Source organism: Lygodium microphyllum, chromosome 17 (assembly GCF_053477565.2).
Source record: "Lygodium microphyllum isolate KBCC chromosome 17, Lygodium_microphyllum_v1.1.10, whole genome shotgun sequence".
Taxonomy (NCBI): Eukaryota; Viridiplantae; Streptophyta; class Polypodiopsida; order Schizaeales; family Lygodiaceae; genus Lygodium; species Lygodium microphyllum.
Genome location: NC_141151.1, coordinates 17,454,109 through 17,476,129, shown reverse-complemented (window position 1 = coordinate 17,476,129; position 22,021 = coordinate 17,454,109). Strand labels below are relative to the sequence as shown.

Below are 22,021 nucleotides of genomic sequence, written 5' to 3'. Positions count from 1 at the left end.
ATGAAGGCAAACTTCACGTCCATTTGTTAAACAGGCCAATGATGGTGGGCTACAAGGGCCAAGGTAGCCCGAATATAGACGTGTACATCGAAGCGAAAGCCTTTGAATAATCCAACCCTACCCTCTGAGTGAATCCCTTGGCAACAAGCCTCACCTTGTGCTTGTGCAAGGTGCTATCAACCAAGTATTTGGTCCTATAGATCCACTTCACACCAATCACTTTCCACTTGCTGGCACACAAAACCAACTCCCAAGTCTCATTTCACTCAATAAAATCGAGCTCATCCAATGCCATAGCCTCCTCAATGATAGTTAACTCTCTATCCTCCAAGATCCGAGTTGTAAGATTCACACAAAGTGAACACCCTTGCTTTGCCTGCAACCTAGATAATTGTCATATACTCACCGATGTCTCAGATTTGGAGCTGACATGCAACCACGTAAAGCTTCTCCTCCCACGAGGGAGACCTAGGGGCCTCTGAAACCTATGATGCACCTATCTAGGAAAGGGACTCCCCCTCATCAAGTAAATAAGGGTCCCCCTCATCAAGGAAAGAAAGCTCCACCTCTAACAACTCAACACCCCTTGAAGAAACATGAGGGTATGGGGTGGAAGTAGAAGTGCTAGAACCAATAAAGACACGAGAGGTAAGGAAGGGAAAGGGGGAGGGGGAGGGGGAGGGGGAGGTGTTGAAGACAAAGAAGAGGTGCCAAGAGGAACCCTAGAAGACAAAGGCACTGCTGATGGTGGAGGAGGGGATGAAGTAGAAGAAGATCCACCTAAAAAAGCACCACCATTGAAGGGAGGGTCGAAGGGCATAGCCTCATCAAACACAACATCTCAACTCACCACTATCTTGCAAGTTTGGAAACCATAAAGCTTATAGCCTTTGGTAAGGCTTCTTGTCAAAAAACACCTAATAAGATGTCACAAGGACGTGAAAATTTGATGCTTTGCTTATGTTTAATTGGCATTTGATTAAAGGATTAATGAAATGTGCAATTAAAAGATGCACATGTGTTGCACATGTGAGGTGCAAGCTACTTTTTCACAGTTGAAGACCGAAGGACCCTGTGAAAAAGATGGGTGTCAAGGTAAAAGTTATAACAAGTTACACTTGTTAGATTCTAGGTGAATTTTGGTGTCAGTTTGCCCCTAGGACCATTAATTGGCCATTAAGTGTCAATGGTGACACTAGAGACTAGGCATTAATTAATGGATTAATGCTTGTCCAAGGGTCAATTAATGCATGGGACCGCTTTGGTTTGAAAATGGCCTAGCCAATTAATTTTTGGATGGGCAAAGTCAATTTTCTAGGCATGTATTTACGATTGAATTAATTTTCAGAATTAATTAATTCTGAAAATTAATTAAATGACTGGAAATTGCTGAAAATGGATTAAGAAAGCTGCCACTTGGCAAAACTTTCCCGTGCAAGTGGGGGAAAGGTTAAATAGGGCTGAAGAGAGAAGAAAATCTCGTTTTTTCATTTTGGAGTTGTTGGGAAGAGGTGTTGACTGTTGCTGCCAGCTTCTGGGGCCATTTCCCAACCATTGGAGACCATTTTGGTGATGGAGATCGCATATTCTTGACCTTGGGAAGCTGGTAATTGTACTGATACACTTTCTCCTGAAGATCACAGTCTCTGATGCTCCTATTATTGTTGGTGCATCCGTTTGGGGCTGGTACAGCATGGCAGCAGCTGATTTTGATCAGTTCTTCGCGACAAATCTCAGAATTTTCTCTCTCTACAGCATTCTCTTATCTCCTTCAGCCTATGCTCAGCCATTCGGCGGAGATCTCAGCCATTTTTGGTGGGCTGATCTGTAATTTCTATAGTAAACCCTAATTTACACCAAAAATTAGGATTTAGCAGCCACCTTGGGATCTGTGCCAGAGATTGAAGGCTCAAGGGACTAAAATCAGCAGCTGATAATTGAAGATTATCAAGGGATTTCAGGAGCCAGTCCATCCCGAATTGATTTGGGGCAGCATTTGGCCAACTAAGGGTCAAATTGGAGAAGAAGCTCTGGGTGAATCAAGAGGCAAATGACCCAAAAGGCTTGCTGGTCATTTATGACAGCAAGAGTAATTGGTTAGCAAGAGGAGATTGAAGAATCTCAAGTTGTACTCCTTCCAATTGAATGAAAGCTAAAGGAATATCGCAAGGGGCGCTAGTTTTGGGGCCAACAGGGAGTCTACTGTCCAAGAATGTTATGGTAAGTGTGTATTTCATTTTATGTGCATTTATTTATTACTGTAATTAACTCTTAAATCAAGTTATCACCACCCAATCCAAGAAGGCTGGTTTCATGGTTTCATTGCCGGGATACATCAAATCTCTTGATTTGGTGGGCCCGAGACACCTGATTGCAAGCCAAGGCTTTGTGCTAGTATTGATCTTTGTGCTCAGCTGAGAAATTACAACAAGATATCTTTATACAGTGGGATGCAATCAAGTAGTAATGATGCCTCTCATGATGCACATTCACATGGGGAAGAAGGAAATGCAATGCCTGATCTTGGACAAGGCACAAATCATGGACAACATGCTAAAAATGTGGCTGAAGGCCAAGATGTTGGACCCTCAATGCAGAAAGAGGATGATGATCAACAAGGGGAAATGGAATTCAATGTTGCATTCAAGAATCGAATGAGGGCAGCAGCCAATATCTTTGCTGAATTGGCAAAAGATCCTCAGTTTACTCGGTTTTTGAACACTCTTACGAAGGACAACAAGGGTAAGAAGAGAAAATCCTCTTCTAAAACTTCGGGACAACAAGATGCACCGAAGAACAAGCCAAAGCCTTCTCAAGATGCTCATGGTGAAAAGCAGTTGGTGCCAATTGGGCAAGAAATGCAAATGCAAGTTCATGATGTAAATGCTAATTCTATGGTTTTTGGACAACAAGGTTTGCATGAGAATTTGGGACAGCCAACTTACTTTGGTGGTAGCACAATTTTTCATGCTACGGTGGGTGAGCGACCGAATGTGGGAATGTATGGCAATTTTCAGCAACCAATGCATGCCTTGCATAACCCAATGTACTCGAGTATGGCTCATGGAATGCATAATCCAATGTATGGCGGCATCGGTATGATGCCTGATGTGCAAAATCACGCATATGGGCAAGCATCGGTACCCCGTCGTGCTTTTGGGGCTCAAGGAATGAGTGTTCGTCATGCAAATGCTCCATTTAATGCCGGCTATCATGGAAATTGCCTCTACACTAGCGGATACACTATGCCTTTCATGTGAGCTTGTTGAGGCCTTTTTATCTTGATGTGCCTAAGGATGTATCTGCTGAAATTCAGTCCAATGTAGAGGAGCTGAATAAGATATTAGTATCTGAGCAGATTTTGGCACATAAAGAGAAAAGGTTAAAGGTAAAGCTTCCATAAGCTATTGGGTGAAGTTTCACAACTGTTTACCAATGGATGCTAAATGGATGGAAGAGGATGACTTGGCAAACCATCCTCAGTTGTTGCAACTTTACCTTGATGCCTTTCAGTTAGAGCAAACTTTGGATCGGGCTCTTTCAGGTTCAGCAAGGCAAGGGTCCAGAGTACCACCTGATACTCAAGGGGGAAGTAGCACTTCCACTCCAGGAATGGACTGCTCTCGTGTATAGTGGATCTCGGATATATTCAGCATGCATCCAAGGTATTGTACTGACAGTATGTCTGCCATGAGGTCACTATTCAGTGTACTAGTCACTGTAGTATGTATGCAAATGGGTATGGTTTTCACTGCAGCTCTGAAACTGTACATTTGCATCAAGTTACGATCATGAGAGACTGATTACCAAGTGCTGGTTTTCAGTGTATGATCATTAGTTTCAATGGTATTCAGCTAGTTCTATGGACAGCAGCATGTGTATTGAATGCCATTGACAATTCAGCCATGGTTTCGGCTCAGTTTATGCTTTACTATGGTTGTGGAGTCAGAACTATTGAGAAACAAGAGTTTGGGATGCATTCGATGAGTTTCTAACAACAGTTTTGAACTATTGTTGAGCTTTATGCTATGTTTATGCTGCCTTGTGGAAATTCCAGTGCAGTATTGTTTACTTTGACACATTACAATGCAATCAAGGGCAATTGCAAGGATTTCAAGGGGATGGTCTGTCACAAGGATGTGAAAATTTGATGCTTTGCTTATGTTTAATTGACATTTGATTAAAGGATTAATGAAATGTGCAATTAAAATATGCACGTGTTGCACATGTGAGGTGCAAGCTACTTTTTCACATTGAAGGCCGAAGGACCTTGTGAAAAAGATAGGTGTCAAAGGCAAAAGTTGTAACAAGTTACACTTGTTAGATTCTAGGTAAATTTTGGTGTCACTTTGCCCCTAGGACCATTAATTGGCCATTAAGTGTCAGTGGTGGCACTAGGGACTAGGCATTAATTAATGGATTAATGCTTGTCCAAGAGTCAATTAATGCATGGGACCACTTTGGGTTGAAAATGGCCTAGCCAATTAATTTTTGGATGGGCAAGGTCAATTTTCTAGGCATGGATTTAGGATTGAATTAATTTTCAGAATTAATTAATTCTGAAAATTAATTAAATGGCTAGGAATTGCTGAAAATGGATTAAGAAAGCTGTCACTTGGCAAAACTTTCCCATGCAAGTGGGGGAAAGGTTAAATAGGGCTGAAGGGAGAGGGAAATCTCGTTTTTTCATTTTGGAGCTGTTGGACTCTTGCTGCCAGCTTCTGGGGCCATTTCCTAGCCATTGGAGACCATTTTGGTGATGGAGATTGCATATTCTTGACCTTGGGAAGCTAGTAATTGCTGCTGATGCACTTTCTCCTAAAGATCACAGTCTCTGATGCTCCAAATGTTGTTGGTGCATCCGTTTGGGGCTGGTACAGCAAGGCAGCAGCTGATTTTGATCAGTTCTTCGCGACAAATCTCAGAATTTTCTCTCTCTACAGCATTCTCTCATCTCCTTCAACCTATGCTCAGCCATTCGGCGGAGATCTCAGCCATTTTTGGTGGGGTAATCTGTCATTTCTGCAGTAAACCCTAATTTACGCCAAAAATTAGGGTTTAGCAGCCACCTTGGGATCTATGCCAGAGATTGAAGGCTCAAGGGACTAAAATCAATAGCTAATAATTGAAGATTATCAAGGGATTTCAAGAGCCAGCCCATCCCGAATTGATTTGGGGCAGCATTTGGCCAGCCAAGGGTCAAATTGGAGAAGAAGTCCTGGGTGAATCAAGAGGCAAATGACCCACAAGACTTGCTAGTCATTTATGACAGCAAGAGCAATTGGTTAGCAGGAGGAGATTGAAGAATCTCAAGTTGTACTCCTTCCAATTGAATGAAAGCTAAAGAAATACCGCAAGGGGAGCCAGTTTTGGGGCCAACAGGGAGTCTACTGTCCAAGAATGCTATGGTAAAGTGTGTATTTCATTTTATGTGCATTTATTTATTGCTGTAATTAACTCTTAAACACCCATTCCAAGAAGGCTGGTTTCATAAGGAGTCATGTCACTCAAAGTAACAAACAGAGACCCGTTGTGGATATGCACCATTGTAGAGACTACTTTTTCCATTCCGAGAGTTGCTATGATTTTTCTCTAGTTTCAGATTCTAGTAAAATTGACATTCACATCATGTTCTCTCCAAGGCACCTTAATGGTGATTTAATTACCCAATGCTTGGGTATCCATGATCGTATTATGATGGTCTTTGTTACATGGAATATGATGTGTTATTATCATTGTATTATTGTATTGTATCAGATCACCCATGATCTAAGAGAGGGTGTTCATTGATTAGTCAACTCATGAGTGAGTCTGTGCATGTGTATTAGTGGGCTGGGCACAAGGGATTATTTTAGGCTTTTTTTTTCTCTCATTTTTTATGGTTCCTAGCATTTTTGGCTGGCAAACTTTTAATTTGGGCCATCATGATGTTGGCCGATCTAACTTATTTTGGGCATTATTTTATGCCTATTTATTTGAGCTTCCTTCTCCTCAGAGATTCATTCAGTTGCAGTCTTCTAGAGCATGTCATGTTGGAAAGAGGGAGCCAATGCCAATGCTCACACAGCCAATGACACAATATTGTAGCCAATTGTCTCGTGTTTGGAATATGGATTCCATTTCCCAAGCATTCTTCTAGGTTCTTCTTTGCAGTGTTCTTCTGTTTCTCTTTTTCTTGTGTTGTGCAGTCTATTACAGCAGTCTTCTATGCTTCCATCTCTACACTCACTTCTAGCAGGAGACTCCTGGCAGCACAAATGCATACTTGCTGAGCAGTGAGATGGCAGCTCCACAAACAATAAGAGATGGTGGAATGATGATGACATCAGCCTGGCCGAGAACAGTAGCAGAATGCAGGCTGTAGCATCAGTGAAATACAGTCCACAGCAGTCCAAATGTGATGGCAGCAGCTGGCAAATCTCCAAGAGGACTGGCAATGATGGCAAAAGGCTGGACAGCACCTCCCAAGGCTGGATGAAGCAGGGTAAAGGCTGGTGACGAGAGGGTGGACCTCCAAAAGCGCTGATGATGCAACACAAGTGTTGGGCAGTGCAGCAGATGGCCGAGGCACACTTCCTTCAAGTTGATGATGACCTCCAAGTGGTTACAGGCAGCAAGAGGATGAAGGCTGGCCGATACGAATGATCAAGGATGGAGGAGGGATGCCCACATTATGCTCTTTTATAGTAAAATTTTGAGCATTTTTCCTATTATTCAAAAATAAAGACATTTGTTTTTTGTAGTTGCTTTTTGGGGCTGTTTTAAGGAGAATAAATTAGCCATTGATGCATTTTTTTTTAGATTGATGCATGTTTTCATTGTGGTGGCTCAACAACCCACAATAATGTAGGCCCATAAATGAAGCAAGCAGTCCCAATACTTGGAGCCAGCTTCAAAATTTTAAGCTTCAAGGAACCCAGAATAAATTGAGAAGGGGGCCAAGCACAAAGAGCAAGCAAGTCAACATGGCTTATAGCATGCAAGCCACCCATACAAGCTAAGTAACTTTGCGGAAGATAAAAATAGGTGTAATCACAGTTGACCAAGGTAATACATGATAAGCTCTTATGCCACAAAAAATGATAAACACAAACTAGATATGGCTCATGCACAAATTGTGAAACATGTGGAACACATGGGCTAGGAACTTGAGCATATGGGCCTATCAAATAACTTCATACTGGCAAACCTTGTGGCTACCAAAATGGAACAAGTGTCAATCAATGGTTGATGAATGGCAAACAAAACACAAAGCATGGCTTCTCACTATCTTCACTTCTTCTATGTGAACTTTGTTAGAGATTGGCATTCCCTGGACAGGCAGGTGCAGATCTGAGCAGTTTCCAGCGGCCGTACCAGGCAGTCCACATGGCAGGCAGCTGACGTCAGCAGGCGATAGGCAGGGCAGGACACACATGTCAGGTCAGACAGTGGTGCTGCAGTCAGACTGTGCAGGTCGGACAGTTTTTGTCCAGTCAGCTGCATTTAATGCAGCCAACCTGCATTATTTGATGTATTTTTTTTTGGGCTATATATAGGCCCCAATCTCCACACTCTAGCATAGTTGTGCTCTCAGTTTTCCAAGCTATAGATCATGGAGACTGCCCTCAAGGTTCACGGAGTGTGAGATCTTCAAGGTGAAGACATAAGCAAACATTCTCTCTGCACCCATGTACATATCTACATCCTTATACAGCATTCTTCACTACAGATTTTGTGTTTCACTGTCTCTTTCTCTCTCTATTCACTCTTTATCTTGGTCATATGCTTCCACAATGCTTCGCTCTATCATGGTATCAAAGCACTAAAGGACTGGACCTAACTGAAGAGGAGATTTGAGCGCAACACAAGGCTGCGTTTTCAGCATTCAAGGGCGAGCAAAAGGGCTGCGCATCAAAACAAGGCTGAGGCAAGCGTGGGCGTGGGAGAAAGGAGGAGATTTGCCGAAGCTACTATTGATTTTTTCTGTTAGAGAAGGAAGAAGGCTGCGTTTTGGGCCTTCAAGTGCAGATTTTACCTTTTCATCGCCTCCGGCGAGCGAAGGAGCAAGATGAGCAGCAAAGAGCCCTAGCAAGCTGCGTTCACATAGTCAAAGGGAGCTGCTTTTTGTGTTTTGTGCAGGCATTGTAGGTGAAGATGTCTTCTGAGGCCGAGACAAAGTTTCAGGCGATCATGGACCGAAAGGTGCCCGTGTTACCGGCGGTACTCTTCCATCAAATCAAAAGCTTGATGGCAAGAACTACCGCATCTGGCAAGTTATGATGCTTGCCATTTTGGAGTCCTATGATTTGGCAAAGCTTGTTACGAAGGCTATTCATCGTTCTTCTTCGCGAGACGAGTCCACACTCTCTTCCAATGATAAGTTGGAGTTGGCAAAGGCTCAGGCACACTGGGACAAACTCAATGCTCGCATCTGCTCATTTATCTCTCTCTCGTGCTCTACAGTTGTTATCTCTCATATAGAGCATTTGACAGTGGCCCAGGAGATATGGCTAGAGCTTGATCAAATTTATAATCGCATGACCGTCATGAAATGAGTTTCTTTGGAAGTGCAGATAAGGACCATGAGTGTCAACAAGTCATCTTCTATGCAGGAGTATATTAACAAGCTGAGGCAACTTCAGATGCAAGTACAAAACGCAGGGAAGGTGATCACTTCTAAAGACATAGCGATAACTCTTCTTTCACAATTACTGCCCCGTTTCAATGGTTTTTATTCCGCCTTGATTGCTTCAAGACGGTCTAAGACTCTTCGGTGGGAGGAGTTGGTTCCTATGGTCTTGGACCAAGAGGAGTGGTTGAAAGGGACCAATGCTTCTAAATCTAAAGGCTTTGGTAGGTCATTCCTCTCAAAAGAAAGGAAAGGACCAAAAGAAGAAGGACAAATCCAAGAAGGACAAGGAAAAGAAGTCCACTTGTCACGTCTGTGGCAAGACAGGTCACTGGAAGAAGGATTGCCCCGACAAGGCGAAGAAGGATAAGGAGAAGAAGGAGAAATCTTCAAAGGATTCCAAAGTGGTGGCTACTCCCTCATCAGCTACTTTCCTCCACTTGGAGGTGGTTGAGGCATCGGCCCTGACGGCTTCTGATGCTTTGTTGACGGCCTCGTACACTCGAGAGTGGATTGTTGACAGTGGTACCTCGCAGCACATGACTTCTTCAACCAGTGTTGATCATTTGCAGCCTTCGCAAGGCCAATTTCAGATTGGTTGATAGTTCTTCTATTACTATTCAAGGACGAGGTGACATGCATCTTATTCCAGATGGGCGAGGTGGTGCCCATACATCCAAGGTACTTTATGTGGCAGCCTTGGGATACTATCTACTTTCGATGTACAAGATTTGTACCCTCCGCCTCTTGGTCGAGTTTGGTGTGGATTCTTTTTGGATTCTTGATTGTGGATCAAGACAAGTTCTTTCTTCAAGTTATGAGGAGAATGAAGTCTATAAGTTGCAGTTATCTTTTGCCTTGACTTCTCTTTTTCTTATCTCTCAAACTCAATCCAAGCTTTGGCATGCTCGGTTTGGCCACCTCAACTATGATTACCTTTAGAAGGCGTCTAAGGGACAACTTGTTCGAGGTTTGCCACATATTGTGGTGAGCCAACAGCCTTGTGTGTCTTGCATTCATGGGAAGCAAACTCGCGATGCTATTCCCAGCAAGGCTTCGAAGCGGTCTTTAGCGCCCTTGGAGCTTGTTTCTACCAATCTTTGTGGACCGATGAGGACAGAGTCCCTTAGAGGGAGTTTGTATTTCATGCTCATTATGGATGATTCCAACAAGATGACATGGGCTTATTTCTTGAAGCTGAAGTCAAAGGCTTTCTCCAACTTTATAGATTGGTTGCTGTTTAAGGAGAACTGCTCGGGTCGGAAACTGAAGACCTTACGATCGGATAAGGGCAAAGAATTTGTTTCTAATAAGCTTGCTCGTTTTTGTGCAGATCGTGGTATCCACCAGGAGTTTGCCAACACAAACACCCCTCAGGAGAATGGCATCTTGGAGCGAAAGAATCACAGTGTGACTGAGATGGCCCATACCATGATGGAGCATCGACAGACACCTTAGTGTCTATGGGCTAGAGTTGTGGCTATTGCAGTTCACATTCTTAATCGATCCCCTACTTCCGTTGTTGGTATGACCCCTTATGACGCGTACTTTGGGTCTAAGCCAAATGTTTCTTATTTCAAGATTTTTGGATATGAAACCTATGTTCACATCCCGAAAACTCGGCGTGACAAATTTGAAGCGGCTTCCAAAAGGCGAGTGTTTGTGGGCTATTGTCAGAGTGCAGCGGTGCGGAAGCGTAGGACTGAGAGAGAGAGAACGCAGAGAGAGAAGAGAGAGAAAGAGACAGTGGAAGATGAAGATCTACTATATAAAGTGTGCTGAATACAAAGATATGCAGATATATACACAGGCGCAGTGCGCTGGACTGCGTGTCTCCACCTCAACGATGCAACCTGCTGTTCACCTCGAAGTCCGCTGCAGTCTGCACTGTCTCCTGTCTGAAATCGAAATCTGCGAACAGAGACAGAATCTGCGCGTGTCACCGGTCTGTAATCTGCAAGCAGAGAAGTGTGGGAGACTGCTGAAGATGTCGGCTATTTATAGCCAAAATCTGGACAAAACAGGGCACCAGAAGTACCCTGTCGGCTGCATTAAATGCTGTCGGCTGCATTAAATGCAGCCGACTGCCTGCACAGGCCGGACTGCCACGTGGCAGTCCGACTGTGCAGTCCGACTGCAGGACTGCACTCTGCCACCGTACCTGCCCTACTGCCCTTGATCAGGCTGTGATCTCTAACACCCCCTCTCAGAGCCTGGGCAGGGTAGAAGCCTGAGGGATCTGGAATGTCTCCGAAGTAGAGCCTGGGGAAGTGCCTTCGTAAACAAATCCGCAAGATTGTCCTCCGTCTTACAGTAATCCACAATGATGGTCTCATCCAGAAGCTTCTCTCTGATCTGAACCATCTGTCCCTGCGGGGTAATGAATCCCTAAATCAGACGTCCCCCTCAAATACCAAAGTATCCTCTGAGCAGCCTGCCAATGCACCGTCTTAGGTTCACTCATGAACCTTGCCAAGAGCCCAACAGCAAAACATAGATCAACCCTAGTGTTGAGAAGCCGAATCAACGACCCAATCAACTGACGATAGCGGGAAGCATCCGCCAAAGGAGAAGCTGAATGGGAAGTGGCCTTCCAGTTCGGATCCATAGGAGTAGAAAGGGCCCGACAATCCTCCATCTCAAAAGACACCAAGAGTTCCTGTACATATCTCTATTGAGAGATGAAGATCCCCCTCTGAGACTGATAAATCTCATGGCCCAAAAAGAAATGAAGTAGACCCAAGTCTGTCATCTCGAACGTCTGATGTAAAGTTGTCTTCGTCTCTTGGACCTGCTGTGCATCATCACCTGTGACAATCAAATCATCAACATATAAGACAAAAAGCACACAACCATCCTCAGAAGTGTGAACATAAAGCTGCGGATCGGCCTTGGAACGCCGATATCCCAATTGAGACTGAAGGAACGAATCAATCTTTCGTTCCATGCACGTGGAGCCTGCTTGAGGCCATACAAGGCCTTCTTCAACCTGTAGACTTTCCCATCTGAAGATCCAAAACCAGGAGGCTGCTCAACATAGATCTCTTCCTTCAAATCACCATTGAGGAAGGCCGACTTCACATCCAGCTGATAAACAGGCCATCTCCTATGGCCAGCCAAAGCAAGAACAGCTCTAATGGTCGCCATACGAGCTGTGGGGGCAAAAGTATCATGGCAGTCAATCCCTGGGCGCTGTGCAAAACCTTTAGCAACAAGGCGAGCCTTGTGCTTATCCAAAGAACCGTCGCTAAGGTATTTGGTCTTGAAGACCCACTTGACACCACTCACCTTCTTATTCGGGGGGCGGGGCACGAGTGACCAAGTGCCATTCCTCTCAATAGCCTCCAACTCGGCTTCCATAGCTTTCTTCCATGGTGCGGATTGTAAAGCCTCCTTCACAGAGGTGGGCTCGCGATCCTGCATAACACGGGTCATCAAACAATAGTTAGAGCAAACAAGCTCCGTAGAATGTGCCTGGTGCCGCCGTGACCGCCACGGACCATCCTGCAGTCCCCACTCCTCAGAAACCCCCTCGATCCCTTAATCACGGAGTGTGTCACGGGCCCAGCGAGGAGGAGGCCGAACCTCCCCTCGTCTCTCTCCATCAGCAGAAGACTCCGGAATATCCACCGGTGGTAACTCCTTTGAGGTGACCGGTGGAACAGTAGACTCTGTGTCAGAAACAGAATCATAATCAAAAGGCACGGGCTCCAATGGAACTGTAGAAGGAGCCCAACTCTCCCCTGGATCTCCAAGAACGGAATGTCACTCGTTGAGATAGCCGGAACCTCCACAAACCGCACATCGCGGCTAGTGTACACATCCCGCTTGATGGGATCATACAATCGATAGCCTTGGGACTGGGAGCTATAGCCAACAAATACCTGTTTTCGGGAAGCTGTGTCAAATTTATCACGGTGAGCTTGGGAATGTGAACATAGGCATCACACCCAAAAACCCGGAAGTAAGAAACATCTAGCTTCGTCCCAAAATAAGCCTCAAACGGGGTCATCCCTTCCACGGCCGAAGTGGGGGATCGATTAAGGATGTGGACTGCAGTAGCCACAGCCTTGGCCCACAGAATCTGAGGGGTCTGTCGGTGCTCCAGCATGGTGCGCACCATCTCGATCACACTACGGTTCTTCCGTTTAAGAATGCCATTTTCTTGAGGAGTGTTGGTATTGGCAAACTCCTGGTGAATTCCTTTATCTACACAAAACCGAGCAAACTCATTAGAAACAAATTCACCGCCCTTGTCGGATCGCAAGGTCTTCAACCTCCGGCCCGATCGGTTCTCCTCAAAGAGAAGCCAATCCTTGAAGTGTGAGAAAGCTTCTGACTTTAATGCCAAAAAACAGGCCCATGTCATCCTGCTATAGTCATCCACGATCAGCATGAAGTACGAGCTCCCACGCAAGGACTCATTCCTCATAGGGCCACATAGATTCGTAGATACAAGCTCCATCGGTGAAGTAGACCGCCGCGAAGCCGTGTGGGGAATGGCATCCCTATGCTGCTTCCCCCGAATGCAGGAGACACATGGCTGCTGACTTACCACTATATCCGGCAACCCTCGAACAAGCTGTCCACATGACGCCCTCTGAAGATAATCATAGTTCAAGTGACCAAACCGAGCATGCCATAACTCTGACTGTGACTGAGAGGTAAGAAGAAGAGTAGAGAGGGCAGGGCGGTGGAAGACTTCAGTTTATAAATGCCGTTCTCCTCATATCCGGATGAGAGAACCTTCCTCGATCCACGATCAAGGACTCGCACCGTAGTACTGTCAAACTCCACCAAAAGGCCAAGGGAGCAAATCTTATGAACTGAAAGGAGATGGTACCCTAAGCCTGGTACATGCAAAACCTCTAACGTATGGGTACCACCTCGTCCATCGGGAATAAGCTGCATCTTACCCCGACCTACAATAGATACTGAAGAGCTATCTCCAATGAGAATCTGCCCACGCGAGGGTCGCAACTGGGCAACACCATCTGATAAAGGAGTCATGTGCCGGGAGGCACCACTATCAACGATCCACTCTCGAGCCTGGGGAGCCGTCATCGCAGCATCAGAAGCATTCGGTGAAGCGTCCTCAATGACAGCTAGATGAAGAAATGCAGCTGATGAGGGTGCAGCCATCGCTCCAGAATCCTTGGTGTCCTTCTTGTTGGTGTCCTTCTTGTCTTTGTCAAGGCAATCCTTCTTCCAATGGCCAGTCTTTCCACAAATATGGCATGTGGAATCTTTGTCCTTGTTCTTCTTGGACTTGTTATCCCCCTTTTTCTTCTTTTGGTCCTTCCCCTTCTTCTGAGAGGCTTGACCTATTAGCGCCTCCGACTTGGAAGCATTCTGTCCCTTTAACTGTTCCTCTTGGTCCAAGACCATAGGAACCAACTCTTCCCACCGAAGAGTAGACTCTCGCCCCGAAGCAACAAGGGCAGAGTAAAATGTACCGAATCGTGGCGGCAACTGGGACAAAAGTGTGATCACCATGTCTTCGGAGGAAATCGACTTCCCCGCATTCTGAACCTGCATCTGAAGCTGCCTTAGCTTATTAATGTGCTCCTGCAACGAAGAAGACTTATTTACGAACAAGGTCCGCATCTGTATCTCCAAAGAAACCCGCTTCATAAGGGTCATTCGATTGTACATCTGATCAAGCTCCAGCCATATCTCCCGAGCCACCGTCAAGTGCTCGATGTGAGCGATCACGGCTGTAGTACATGATAGAAAGAGAAAGGAACGAATCCTGGCATTCAGTTTGTCCCAATGAGACTAAGCCTTGGCCAACTCCGCACGAGCATCGGAAGAGAGTTTGGACTCATCTCTTACCGAGGGCCGGTCGATCTTCTCCTATACCAACTCCGCCAAATCATAGGACTCAAGGATGGCCAACATCATGACGCGCCAAATGCGGTAGTTGTCGCCGTCGAGCTTCTGATCTGCAGGAAGAGCCGGTAAGATAGGCACCTTCCGGTCCATAATCGACTGGAACTCCAAGTCAATCTCTGTAGACATCTTCACTTGTAATGCCTTCACAAACGCAAAAGCAGCCCCCTCTGACTGGGAAAACTCAGCCTGCTAAGGCTCTTCCGCGTCCTGAAACTTCTTCACCCGCCGGAGGCGATGAAAAAGCAAAACCTGCACTTGTAGGCTGAAAACTCAAACTTCCTCCGCGACAAACAGCAGTAAATCCACCACCTGGACTCCTTTCCTGCGCGCCCACACTCGCTTCAGCCTTGTTCCAAGGCGCAGTCCTGTCTGCCCTCAAACGCAAAAAATGCAAATTTGTGTCGCGATGGAAACTCCTCTACAGGTTGATTCTGCACTCAGTCAGCCCTCTAACACTGCTCTGATACCATGTCAGAGTGCAGCGGTGCGGAAGCGTAGGACTGAGAGAGAGAGAACGCAGAGAGAGGAGAGAGAAAGAGACAGTGGAAGATGAAGATCTGCTATATAAAGTGTGCTGAATGCAAAGATATGCAGATATATACACGGGCGTAGTGCGCTGGACTGCGTGTCTCCACCTCGACGATGCAACCTGCTGTTCACCTCGAAGTCCGCTGCAGTCTGCACTGTCTCCTGTCTGAAATCTGCGAACAGAGACGGAATCTGCGCGTGTCACCGGTCTGTAATCTGCGAGCAGAGAAGTGTGGGAGAATGCTGAAGATGTCGGCTATTTATAGCCAAAATCTGGACAAAACAGGGCACCAGAAATACCCTGTCGGCTGCATTACTGCATTAAATGCAGCCGACTGCTTGCACAGGTCGGACTGCCACGTGGCAGTCCGACTGTGCAGTCCGACGGCACACCTGTCCGACTGCACTCTGCCACCGTACCTGCCCTGCTGCCCCTGATCAGGCTGTGATCTCTAACAACTATAGCTCGCAGTCTCAAGCTTACCAATTGTATGATCCTATTAAGCAAGATATCTACACAAAAAGTGATGTTTCGTTTGTGGAAGTTCCAACCTCAAAGGGGGGTGAGAAACACCATGTTCTTGGAGATCCCGATAATAGATGGGCGCCAGTGACTATTCCTCTAGAGCTTGTGACTCTTGAGGACTCTTCTTCGGATAAGGAGCTTAGTTCTCAACCACTCTACTGACCGATTGCACCCCAGCCATCAGTGGACCTTCCAAAAACTCCAACAAATGGTGAGCAATGAGGTAAGATCCAGCCTCCTCGTTGGGCTCGTGACACTTCGTGATGCAAGGATTGAGGGGGTCCTTAAGGAGTGGTAGCTGCAAGATGGCCTGTAGCATTCTCGAAGGAGCCAAGCACACCACAACGAGCTTGTATACACTAATTACTGTTTGATGACTCGTACCATGTAGAATCGGGAGCCCACCTCCGTGAAGAAGGCTTTACGACATGATCATTAGTGGAGAGCGACGAAGCAAGAGCTGGAGTCGATTGAGAGGAATGGCACTTGGTACCTTGTGCCCAAGCCTCCTCATAAAAAGATCATTGGAGTCAAATGGGTTTTCAAGTCCAAGTTCTGCAGTGATGGCACATTGAACAAGTACAAGGCCCACCTTGCTACTAAAGGTTTTGCACAGCGCCCACGCATTGATTTCCATGATACTTTTCCCCCTACAACTCGAATGGCTACTATTCGCATAGTTCTTGCCTTGGCTAGCCATAGAAGATAGCCGGTCTATTAGTTGGATGTGCATTCTATCTTCTTGAATGGGAAGTTGAAGGAGGAGATCTATGTTGAGCAACCTCCAAGCTTCGGTTCTTCTGATGGTAAGGTGCACAGGTTGAGAAAGGCTCTCTATGACCTTAAGCAGGCTCCTCGTGCTTGGAATGAGAAGACCGACTCATTCCTCTAAGAGAAATTGGGATATCAATGCTCCAAGGCCGACCCCCAGCTTTATGTTCACACCTCTGGTGGAGGTTGTGTATTGTTTGTCCTTTATGTGGCCGATGACTTGATTGTGACAAGTGACCATGCCAAGATGGTCACACAGATCAAGGCAACACTTCATGAGAAGTTTGAAATGATGGATATGAGACTTCTTCATTTCTTTCTCGATCATGAGATCTATCAGACTCCGAGGGGGATCTTTGTTTCCCAGCAGCGGTATGTATAAGAGCTCTTGACTACGTGTCAGATGGAGGAATGCGGATCTCTTACGACTCCTATGGACCCAAATTGAAAGCCTACAGCTCATTCCAATTCTCCTTTGGCGCATGCTACCCATTATAGGCAGTTGGTTGGCTCCTTGATCTGGCTTCTCAATACTTGTGTTGACTTATGTTTCCCGTAGGTGCGTTGGCTGGGTTCATAAGTGAACCCAAGATGGTGCATTGGCAAGCTGCTTAGCGGATTTTGAGGTTCCTACGGGGGACCCTTGATCTTGGAATCTATTATCCCGCAAGTACAGGTGATACAAACTTGGTACTTATAGAATGGAGTGATTCAGGTTGGCTCCTTGATCTAGCTTCCAATACTAGTGTTGACTTATGTTATTCTGTAGGTGTGTTGGCCGGGTTCATAAGTGAACCCAAGAGACTGCTCAGCAAATTTTGAGGTTCCTACAAGGGGATCCCTAATCTTGGGATCTATTATCCCACAAGTATAGGTGATACAGACCTGGTACTTACAAGATGGAGCGATTCAAATTGGGCTAGCAATATGCATCATCAGAGGTCCACGACAAGTTATTACTTTACCTTGGGTGTTGGTGCTGTTTCATGGAGTAGTAAGAAGCAACCCACGGTTGCGCTATCTTCGACTAAGGCAAAAGTATTGGGCTGCGTCTTCTACTATATGTGAGACCGTGTGGCTTCGCAAGCTCTTGGAGGAGCTTGGCTGCCCGCAAAGAAATCCTACTATTCTTCAATGCGACAATGAGAGTTGCATTGCCTTGGCTAGGAACCCTGTGTTTCATGCTCGGACGAAGCATATTGAGATCCACTAATCATCCAACAATGAGCTCATAAACACATACTCATCATAATCATCTACTTCTGTTATATCAACCAAATGTGTCTCCCCTCCATCAAGTGCCATATACATGCCTAGCAAACCTTCTATTGTGCTGAGGTAATGGGGCATCCATTTTACTCTCCTAGAGAATTTATAACAATCATCTCGGGACTGTTTTTGCTGCATTTACAACAATCCTTTCATACTGAAGTGTTGCCTTCACTGCATGTGGCAAGATTTGGTACTTTCAAGGAGAGACTATACAATCTACATTGTTCAAAGACTGCACAAAGCTTGTCTAGGTGTTCCTTCCAACTAGAATGTACACATAGGTCATCAACAAATACCTCTAGCTCTTGTCTGAGCGTGTCCTTGAAAATGGCACACATTAGACGTTGAAAGGTAGCAAGCGCGTTCGTCAATCCAAATGGCATGACTATGTAAGCAAACACACCCCACTCCGTAGCAAATGATGTCTTATGTCTATCATCAGGGTGCACCTAAACTTAGTAGTCCATGTGGCATGCAACTGACGTCAACAAGTAATAGGCAAGGCAAGACACACGTGTCAAGTCAAATAGTGGTGCTGCAATCGAACTGTGTAGATCGAACAGTTTTTATCCAATTGGCTGCATTTAATGCACTCGGCCTGCATTATTTGATGTATTTTTTCTTGGGCTATAGGCCCTAGTCTCCACACTCTAGCATAGTTGAGCTCTTAGTTTTCCAAGCTGCAAACCATGGAGACTGTCCTCGAGGTTCACAGAGTGTGAGATCTTCAAGATGGAGGCACGCAAACATTCTCTCTGCAACCGTGTACATATCTGTATCCTTGTATAGCATTCTTCACTGCAGATTTTCTACATTTCACTCACGCACGCACACACGCACACACGCACTCTCTCTCTCTCTCTCTCTCTCTCTCTCTCTCTCTCTCTCTCTCTCTCTCTCTCTCTCTCTCTCTCTCTCTCTCTCTCTCCACTGACTTGGTCATACGCTTCCGCACTACTTCACTCTGACACACTTAATAGAGACATCTTAAACTGCCTAGACTTGGTAACCCAAAACTTTAGTGACATTTGTTCTATCAAATGCACAACATTATGTAAAAATTCAATTCCATGTACTTGAAATAACAAGAATGTGGGAAATGAGGAGGAGGGAATGGTGAATAGCACAGTGACAGGAAGGCCCAATTCCAAGAATAGGGAGGGAATAGGATATCAAAAAACTGATAGCATAGAAAATTGCTCATTATTCAAAAGCAAACACTTGACAAGTATCTTGAATCACTTTCAAGATGTGACTATGTGTGCATGTGTGTGCATGAACTACAACAAATAGTGAGGCAAGGAGTGGAAAAGTGGCAATGCAAATTTGGAAGACAAAGCAAGGACAATGGCATTTTTAAAAAGCCAAAATTTTATATGTCCAATTTGCCCCTTCCCAAATTGCCCATTCTCTACAAGTGGAACAAGACAATAACTCTAACAAGCAACAACTTGTCAAGGATGATAGTAGAAACACTACACCTGTCAAGAAATCATTCCCCGTTCCTATTCTTTTCGAAGAGGCATTCCCCCGTTCCTAGCTGTCATCCCCCCATTCCATGTTGCTATGGTTCCTTTGCATGGAGATCCCCCTTAACAAAATTGCAAATGCAATGCAATGCCACTTGCTAAACATGGAATGAATTTTCTGTTGGCCAAATTGTGTGGATCAAATGATATAAAACCTTTTTTCACTACATCACTACACTAAAGTAAAATAAACCCACAAATATTGTGCTAGTCTACACAAACCACCTCGTATTGTTTATTAATTAGCATTGCCCGCAATTATCGCTTTTAGTCATTAACAACTTTTCTCCTTATAAAGAACCTATAAGAAACAACGAGAATCATAGTTCTCAACAAAAACCCAACAAACCAACATAAGAAGAGTGCACATTTCTCCCAAATCCCAGCATGCAACATACTAAAAACATCATTGTGCAAAGCAAAAACATTTACTAGAGGAAAGTGAGAGAAATGTACCAGTATTTGATGAGTCCATCCCATCCACATGTTGCTACCTTGCTTTGCTCCAAAGGGTGCCATTCACAGCCAATGCAAACACCCTGATGGCAGCTTAACGTCCGGAATACTTTACAAGTCTTCCAATCCCAGAACCAGCATCGACCTTCACCATCACCAGACATGACAAATCGACCATCTGGAGAGAAGTTCACTTGGCATGCATAACCTGCCACAATGTGGCCCGCAAAACGTTTCTTTTTATTCAGTCGAAACCTTTCTCTACTGCTGTAAATAAGAATCTGATTGTCCAGGCTCTGGGCTGCAAACCAATTGCTATTTGGATGCACTGCTATAGAAGGCATGGAGTGCATGTGTGGTTCACTTATATACTTGATGACCACAGGGATTCCAAACTCCCAGACCCGCAAAGACTTATCATCACTGGAAGTGACAAACCTGCGGTTATCATCAACAAAGGTTATAGTATTGACAGCTCCCAGATGCTGATCATACTCCTGGGTTATCTCCCCAGTATTCATATCCCACTGGACAATCTTTTTGTCACTCATCCCTGCTAGAAGCACATGCTGCTTGTCCTCATCGGGATGGAGCTTTACAACATAAGGAATTTTTCCAGTTGAAAAAGTAGAAATTACTTTGCCTGTTTCAGTATCCCAAAGCTTAATTTTTCTGTCATAACCTGCACTGAGAAACTTGGAACCGTCATTATTGAAAGAAATGTCCCTCACTGCTTTTGAATGCCCCATGTAAGTTCTCATGCACTTGCCACTGCCATGAACATCCCAAATCTTCACCTTGGTGTCCATACTACCAGACAGAAGCATATGCCCATATTTTGGAAAAAATCGAATAGCAGAAACCCCTTTGGTATGTCCACTCCATGAGTGTATCCATCTTTTTGGAATGTAACAGTGATCGTTTGATGCTTTGACATCTTTAGGAGCAGCAATCCATGATCTTCCCTGATAATCGCGCTCTTCCTTGCCATGGAACGTGCTTTTATCCTGGTGTTCAACCTTCTCTTCTTTGTCTTTCTCACCTTTCTTCTCAGCATACTCTTGTGCATACTTCTTCTGTTCCTCAGTAAGCTCAGTCTGCAGCCCTTCTTTCTTTCCTGACCAAGGACTTTTTGGATTTTTCTGGAGCCACAGATCAGAAGCAGGGTTTAACACCTCCTGCTGCACCTCATCATCCATATCATCATCATCATCATCATCATCATCATCTTCTTCCTTCTTTTCTGATTTCCTTGTTGCTTTACGCTTCCGATGCTCGTGCTGAGGCAAATTGTACACTGACGCACCATCATTGGCCTTGACAGCCTCAACATTCCCGATAACATTGTTACCAACACTTGCAGACGGGTCCGCTGCATAGCCAAACCTGTGAAAAGTGTTGTACTGTTCATCGAAGATGAAGGACGAGATAGAAGCATCCTCAACAAATCCCAATTTGTGATTTCGCATTCCCTGAGCAATCCCGTCCTTTGCATAGGGATGTGCAGGTCCAGCGATGGGAGCCCACAACTGATCGTACGAGGGATTGAACGAGATGCTACGTTGAGAAGGATCCACAGGGCCGGCCGCACCGACCTGGCGGATAGCCAGGAGGGTGTCGTCGACCTGCGGAGCCGCACACTTTGAACGCGCGAGCAACCTAGGAGGAGACGACGATGAATCAGGGGATGATGAGCCTGGGTCCTCTCCCCTGCCTTTCTTGTCATTATCATCGTCGTCTTCTTCTTCTTCTTCTTCTTCACGGTACTGAGCCAGAAGATCCATTATCTCAGTAGAAAGCTCGTTCAGTCTTCTTTTTCTTTTGGTGGAAGTTCGCTGTCACTCGCTCGCTCCCTCCCGCGCGCGCTCTCGCTGAGGCTCCAGGGATTATTTTTGCAACTTGCCGTGCCCTTCCTAGGGCAAGTTTCCTCGCTAAAGAAATGAGGAAACAAATTAAGACTTATTGAAAGGCAAAATGAAAAAATTGCCCTTCTTAAAGAAAGGTAAAAATATAATAACCTTGCCTATGAAAGGCAGATATTTTTTAAAAAACTAATTAGTATTATTAATTAATAAAGTTATATTTTATAAATTATAATATATTCCATGGACCATGGTCCATCATCCTCCTCGGACGGTCCTGGACTCGTTAATCCTGAACTTTTAGGGATTCGCGAGGATGTTGACAACCTAGCCTACAGCCCGCAGGTTGGCACAGGAGCTCGCAAGTCGTTGATAGTTGCCGCCATTGCCTCCTCGGAATTGACCCACCAACTTCCAAGTGATCACTGGTCACTGGTCACTGCTTCAGCGTCCAACGTCGACTCTCGAGCGGCCCGCCTGCTAGCCCACATCACCCCACAATGAGCGCCCGCCCTTTTGACGTGTGCCCCAGCTAGCAACGCACGCTTGCATCACCGTCGTCGAGGCCTCG

At 45.4% G+C, this 22,021-nt stretch overlaps 1 protein-coding gene across 3 annotated transcripts in view; it reads right to left on the bottom strand.

The window, feature by feature from the left end:
- LOC148021628 (Transducin/WD40 repeat-like superfamily protein) overlaps positions 1-21,518 on the bottom strand; it is a 34,048-nt gene extending 12,530 nt beyond the window's left edge. For all 3 annotated transcript variants that reach the window (XR_015694358.1, XR_015694357.1, XM_087697093.1), the window contains exon 1: positions 19,589-21,518. Coding sequence is in view for 1 of the 3 variants with exons in the window: in XM_087697093.1 (XP_087553219.1) it covers positions 19,589-21,372 (1,784 nt within the window). In the remaining 2 variants the exon portion in view is untranslated. The remainder of the gene's footprint in view (positions 1-19,588) is intronic.
- Between the last annotated feature and the right edge of the window lie 503 nt (positions 21,519-22,021).